Source organism: Bison bison, unplaced genomic scaffold (genome assembly GCF_000754665.1).
Source record: "Bison bison bison isolate TAMUID 2011002044 unplaced genomic scaffold, Bison_UMD1.0 scf7180017864062, whole genome shotgun sequence".
Lineage (NCBI taxonomy): Eukaryota > Metazoa > Chordata > Mammalia > Artiodactyla > Bovidae > Bison > Bison bison.
In genome coordinates this window covers 2,082,126-2,089,519 of record NW_011494634.1, presented here as the reverse complement: position 1 = coordinate 2,089,519, position 7,394 = coordinate 2,082,126, and the positions used below count along the sequence as shown (strand labels likewise).

The 7,394-nt window shown below is 35.6% G+C and overlaps 1 protein-coding gene across 1 annotated transcript in view; it reads right to left on the bottom strand.

Annotated features, from left to right (window-relative positions):
• Positions 1–7,394, bottom strand: part of NEDD1 (neural precursor cell expressed, developmentally down-regulated 1) — a 52,253-nt gene that overhangs the window by 28,429 nt on the left and 16,430 nt on the right. Inside the window, exon 6 of the mRNA XM_010836304.1 lies at positions 1,467–1,696. Coding sequence (XP_010834606.1) covers positions 1,467–1,696 — 230 coding nt within the window. The remainder of the gene's footprint in view (positions 1–1,466; positions 1,697–7,394) is intronic.

Here is a 7,394-nt window from a genome sequence, read left to right as displayed (position 1 = left end):
AAAACCATAGCCTTGACTAGATGGACCTGTGTTGGCAAAGTAATGTCTCTGCTTTTGAATATACTACCTAGGTTGGTCATAACTTTCCTTCCAAGGAGTAAGTGTCTTTTAATTTCATGGCTGCAATACCATCTGCAGTGATTTTGGAGCCCAGAAAAATAAAGTCAGCCACTGTTTTCCCATCTATTTGCCATGAAGTGATGGGACTGGATTACACGATCTTAGTTTTATGAATGTTGAGCTTTAAGCCTACTTTTTCACTCTCCTCTTTCACTTTCATCAAGAGGCTCTTTAGTTCTTCTTTACTTTCTGACATAAGGGTGGTGTCATCTGCATATCTGAGGTTGTTGATATTCCTCCCAGCAATCTTGATTCCAGCTTGTGTTTCCTCTAGCCCAGGGTTTCTCATGATGCATATAAATTACATAAGCAGGGTGACATAAGCAGGGTGACAATATACAGCCTTGACGTACTCCTTTTCTTATTTGGAACCAGTTGTTCCATGTCCAGTTCTAACTGTTGCTTCCTGACCTGCATACACATTTCTCAAGAGGCAGGTCAGGTGGTCTGGTATTCCCATCCCTTTCAGAATTTTCCAGTTTATTGTGATCCACACAGTCAAAGGCTTTAGCAAACAAACAAACAAACAAACAAAGTGGTAAATGTGCATTAAAATGATCTATAACATAAGCTCCAAAACTCTGGCCACCTGATGCAAAGAGCTGACTTATTAGAAAAGACCCTGATGCTGGGAAAGATTGAGGGCAGAAGGAAAAGGGGACAACAGAGGATGAGATGGTTGGATGGCATCACAGACTCAATGGACATGAGTTTGGGCAAACTCCAGGAGATTGTGAAGGATAGTGAAGACTGGCATGCCGCAGTCCATGGGGTCGCAAAGAGTTGGACACAACTGAACGACTGAACAACAATAACATAACCACATTTATTTAGGAATGTATTTCAATATCAAATGGCAAATTTCAAGTGTAAAACCACAATTACTTTTGCACCAATCTAATAGTAAGTAGGGGCCAGGGAAGGTGCTGAATATCCCACAATGCTCAAGACAACTCCCCACAACCAAGACTCATCCAGCCCAAAATGTGAAGGCTTACAAACCCTGCTCTAGACACTGAAGTAATTTTAAAGCAAATTAATCATGTTGCTTTAAAAATATACAAATTTAGTTGTATTCTGAAGAGAATAACATGGCATGCATGTTAAAATAAAGATGTGAAATCATCAACATGCTATCTCTCAACATTCATCACCCAGAATTACTCTAAAGACTCATCAAGTTTTTTCTGCACATGGGAAGAAGAGAAAATTTTACCTTGTTAGACAACAAATATACAATCTCTAGATCTTTTAACATTCATCAGAGGTCTATGCAAATCACAAATATGGCTACTAGTGAAATAATTATTTGTTACTAAATTAAGAAATGAGCATGTTATACTTACTTCTTACTTGAAGTGTCATAGAGAATGATTCTTTTATCCAAGCCCACAGTTACAAACAGCAGTTCATTGACAGGAGAAAAACAGATGCCTGAAGCTGGAGCTTTATGTGTACTGTCAAAGTTATGGTATGGACTCTGACTATTCACATCCCAGAGAGTTACTATTCCATTATCTGAAACACTGCCCAGGAGTGATTTCTTAAATAAGGAGTACTTCAAGTGCCGAATAGACTAGGAAAATAAAAATAAATTTTATGTAATTGTAAGCATATGTAAGAGCATTTTATATAAGGTATAAATAATGGCCAAATACCAACCATATTATTCACAAGGGATTCAGAACTTCCCTGGTTTATGGCATAACAGGTGTCATAATCAGGACAACCATAACATCATTCAGTGGGCTATAAGATCCTAATTCTAGTAATTGAACAGTACTCATGATTTTATTATGTCAGAGTAGAGTTACTTCAATCACCTCTTTTACAGAAGAAAAATACAGTATATTGAGGTAAACTATATTAATTCATCAGGATTACAACATCCCACCTAAATAAAAGACCCAGTCACGGCCAGATCATGAATAAACAGAAGGGAACACGGGTAGAGAGTAAGTAAAATAGTCTGCATTTTTTTTCAATATATATTTTTTATATTTGAATATATTTCTTTGAATCTGATGTGCTGGCAGTTCTACAGTGGAAGCACAATAAAAAATTAACTCAATATAAAGGGGGTATTGGCAACACTCTAGACTGGGGATGGCCTACCATTCTTTCAAAAGCATTGGCCTGAGGGCAACGCTAGCCTTTCTCTAAAACACTCATCTCTGGAGGCAGTGGAGACTTTTTTCAGTTTCTGCTGGACAAGAATAAACAAAGATCCAGTTTGAGTAAGCAGGTCTTCTGAGACTGAAAGTGGATGAATTTATCTACTTTTACTAAAATGTTACTTTCTAACTTGGCTGATACTATCATTTATTGTGTTGAGAATTAAATATTTCACAATTACCTGATTTTTTACATTTAAGCAAAATAAAAGTATAGAAATCAATATTAAGCAGAATCCAAAGATTGGGAAACTAGCCACAAGACACTTTTATTTATAGTCTCAAGGAAAGCAACAAATCACTGAATGAATCACAGCTGGCAGTTATCAGCTACACATACAGGTCCCAGATAAAACTGCCACAGAACAAAAGTCAAACCTGAAGGCTTTTTGTTTGTTCTATCTAATCTAACACACTTCAAAAAGACTTAAAATTTGAAATTTAGATTCCACTAGCTTTTACATATTAAAAACTCATATTCTACTTTAAGATGTTTCAAAATAGTAAGTATTAGCCCTCAACAATAAAAAATATGTAAGAATAACATAACACAAATTCTGTCTAAGGAAACCAAGTATTTGCAACCTGACACCTAAGGTAAGATAACTACTATGTTGTTGTTTAATCGCTAAGTTGTGTCTCTCTGCAACCACATGGACTGTAGCCCACCAGGCTTCTCTGTCCATGGAATTTTCCAGGCAAGAATACTAGAGTGGGTTGCCAGGGGATCTTCCTGGATCAGGGATCGAACCTATGTCTCCTATATTAGCAGAAGGATTCTTTCCCGCTGAGCCACCAGGGAAGCCTTTTATACACATACACATTCTCATAAGTATTAATATATACAGTATCCCTTCAACTCCATTCCTCCCTCTTCTTCACTCACTTGTCTTCTTTCAAGCACCAATCATCTGTCACCTGAGCTACTGCCTATTTCCATTCTCAGTGTCTTGCTATCTACCCTTCATACCATTGCAGCAATAACTTCTTCAAAGCCAGAAATCTGAATGTAATTCTGTCTTGCCTAAAGTCCTTGTAACTGGAGGACTCTGAGAAGATAGAGGTTACGACCGTGGCAGAGTTTTTCAATCTCCCTAAGTCCCTCCATTTGTTGTGTATGTGTGCACAAGCAGGCCTAAGACTGCTTATCCTTATAAAGTCCTGCTTTCAAGATGGGCCCTTGGCTGGAGTCTTCAAACTTGGATCTTTTGGGGGGTTCCCACCACCCTAACTGAAGACAGTGGCTCACTGACTGATAAAGAGTGGCTCACTGTGCCCAAACTGTTTGTGCAAAAGATATGGTTTATGGCTGAACCATGGATGAACACCTGCTATCATTATTAGAATTTGGAAATTCAGTACATGCTAGGCAGAGGATGTCAAGATAAGCAGTCTCCAACAAAGTCCCTGGCCAATCAGTCTCTAACAAGCTTCCCTGGTAAACCATATTCCATACATGCTGTCACAATTTGATCCTGGAAAAATTAAATACATCTACTCCACTGAGAGAAGACTCTTGGAAGCTCATGCCTGGTTTCCTTGGGACTTCACCCTATGCACCTTTTTCCCTTTGCTGATGTGCTTTGTATCCTTCCACTGTAATAAATCATAGCCATGAACACCACGTCTCTACACTGAGTCCTGTGAGTCCTCCCAGTGAATCATCAAACCTGGTCTTGGGAATCCCAGCACAGACTGTAAGTATAATGTGTGAGTGTGTATGTGTTACAGATAGCAAATCAGATAGCAAAACTAAAACCCCATGAACAACATTTACAGTAAAACTAGACTGTTTCAAGTATCCCCATGAGCCCCAAAATATCCTAGCAGATCAAACATTTAACAGCCATAGTCCTTCATAGTATTAGTATCTGTGCAGGAGGAAGCAGAGGGAAATTATAGGGACTGAGAAAGATTTGAGAACAGGAAAAGCCCCACATAGCCAAAATGCATCCATGGGAAAGTGTGGTGGCCAATCTGACAATATCAGCTAAACCAGGAATACCCATAGAATCAGCATTAGTAGTTCTGTCCAAGAAGTTTGCAGAAAGGTCTGAAGGGCTAGAACACCCCCAAAACTGTCCAGCCAAGGCATCTCCTTCCCAGGTCAGGGCTCCATACTGAGGAGACACTACTAGCAGTGGAAACAAACCTGAACAGGTTGGAGTCAAGATAGTTGAAGCAAAGTGAAAATCCACATACAAGTCCAGGAGCAGAACAAAACCAAGCAATCTCAGAAGAGTTACCCTCTAAACTCCTTCTCTGTTGCAGAGTTGAGGGAAACGGACTTCACAGATGAACCCCAGACAAAGTTATTATAAGAACAAAGAGAACAAGAAAGAAGACATTCTCAACAGAGGCCCAAAAAGACAGGAAAATGATACAAGACGTTAAAAAAAACAACGTAAGTCAGAATTAGAAAACTCAAAAATGAGATGTCAGAACTTGGAAAAGAATTGTAAATTTTAATCCTTTAATCCTAAAGATGAAGTCTAAAAAAAAAGAAAAGAAGGCTACATTACATAGCTTTCATTAAATGTATAAGGAATACAGAATGAAGAAATATAACAAATAATACCTTAAAGATAGGTCAAAAGGAAAGAATTTTTAAAAATCAAAAATGAAGAAAAAAGTTAAAAATGATATGAAAGTAGCAAATCACTGAAGAAGATTCAACAAAGAAAAAACAAAGATAAAGAAAATATCAAATACTAAAAACCATAATTCAAGAAAACTCCCTGAAAGAAAAAAACATTTGAAATTACATATTAACTGATCATACCATGTACCTAAAAATAGCAATACGGAATAACCAACACCAGGACACAATCTAGTAGAATTACTGGATTTTAAAGGAAAAAAAATCCTCTGCACATATAGGAAAAGGAACAAATAACTTATAAGGAAAAAAATACTTAAATTATGATCAGACACTTGAGACCAAAAATGATAAGAATAACACACTTTAACTCCTCAAGGAAAGAAAATGTAAGCCTGCTACAGAGTTACATTGAAAGAGAATTTTTAATCTCAAAGAAAAAGTCAAAAGCAGAAAACATATACTTATGGAAATAGTATTATGTTATTCACTGTGATTATAAAAATTTGGAAAATACCTAAAGTATAGGATTATCTAAATAAACTGTGCCATTTGAACAATGGAACATTATATAGGCACTAAAAATTATAATTGTGAACACTAGCAATATGAGAATACCTAGGATAGAACACTAATAAGAAAAAGCAGAAGACTGAACCAATGGAACAATTATAAATTTATGGAAAGAAGACAGAGCTATATAGATAAACTGCAAGAAAACATTCTTCAAATCACTTCCTATTAAAGAAAATTTAGAAGAGAAAAACCAAAGGACAAAATAATACTTTAAGATGCAATATATAAAGATTCGGAAGTTTGTTTTACACCAACACGTTAATCACAAAACTGCTTGAAAACATAAAATAAAGGCTAGAAAAGTGGACGAATACTAAGGAAATATATTGAGATAATCAAGGATGTTTTATACCATAATACACAACTGTATACCAATGTCCCCATATAACATAAAAGAAACCACTACTCTAGATACAAAGCTTTGTAGTAAGTCAAACTTTTTGAATGCCAAAGTTCAGATATAAACAAAACCAGTCAACCAAGTCAACCAAATTGGAATTAAACTCATTCTTGATAAAATAATTATTTTTAAAATGTAACTAATAATTATTTACCAGATCTCTATACGCCAAATGCTTATTAATATTTACAGAATCTATACCTAAAATGTCAAAAATTTCACTGAAGAAAATGGACTTACTTAACATACACTGAAAATGTTATATTTAAAATCTCACAGATATTACATTTAAAGATCACTTTTAAATCTAAGGAATCAATAAAATATCCACATTTTAACTGCTTTCAGAAAGACTGCAGTCTGAGAAAGGCAACACAGGTTAACCTATTGGTGAGCCTAAGCTGCTGAGCTTGCCAAATAGTGACTTGCAATTATAATCTAAGGAGCGCGTCAGCCCTGGCAGCTCTACAGAAGCAGTAAGGCTTTTTGCCCCTGCAGATAGACACTGCGATCCACAGAAAACTAATAGCTTCAATTCAGCTCAGACACTTCAAAGTAAGATTCTAAATATATTCAGGCAATCTCATTTCTAATATGAAATTCAGTATAAAGATTCAGTGAGACTCCGTGGTTTTGTCACTTTTGCTAAGAAAGCAATTTGATGATTTTTAAAGATTTCAAATTCTTGATTGCTCATAGAAACAAAATTAGAAATTTTAAATTTAATCATTAGATGTGCCCTACCTACTATTTTTCTCAATAACCCAAACCCTATAGTAAAACTGATCAGCATAGGAACTTGGCTGGATGACAGTATACTGGAATTGGATTATGTCAATTTTTAGAGTTGAAATTTTTATGAACATTATTTGAATGTCTAAAATGAGTATTTAATATACTTGAAATCTTAAATGAATTTTGAGGAATCAATTTTTAAAACTCCATGGATTTCAATTATGCTGCTTGCAAAATGGAAATGTAAATATGCAGAATCATAACTTCAACTTTCTTCACTAAGAAAATAGACTGCATACTTACATACCTAGAGACCAACTGGTATTTACAGAGAGCCCATGCACTCTGCTTTAATGCTGTAGAGAAAAATGAAATAATATAGTACACAAAAAATATAGAAACATTTGTTCCAGGAAAAGAGAAAAAAACCAACATGCTCCAGTTTGATTTCTTCACCTTCTTAACGCTCTCCTTACTCTACATTGCTCTAAAACACAAATTATGATTTCTGAGGTCAAGTTACAACTGGTTAATCTGGAGGGAATGCATTAAACCTAAAGATGCAAAGTAGTCTGTAGAAGTTAACCACAAAAGCTATTTTAATAAATTAATATGATTATTTATCAAAAGTTCCCTGACCTCCTATCACATATTACAAACTATATCAGCATCTCATTTAGCCCTAAAAACAACAAAATAAAAACCTTATTGAAAGTATATTTTCATTCTCACTTGACAGTTAAGGAAAAGGAGACTTGAGAGTTAAGTCACTTGCCCAGGCTCACAGCTA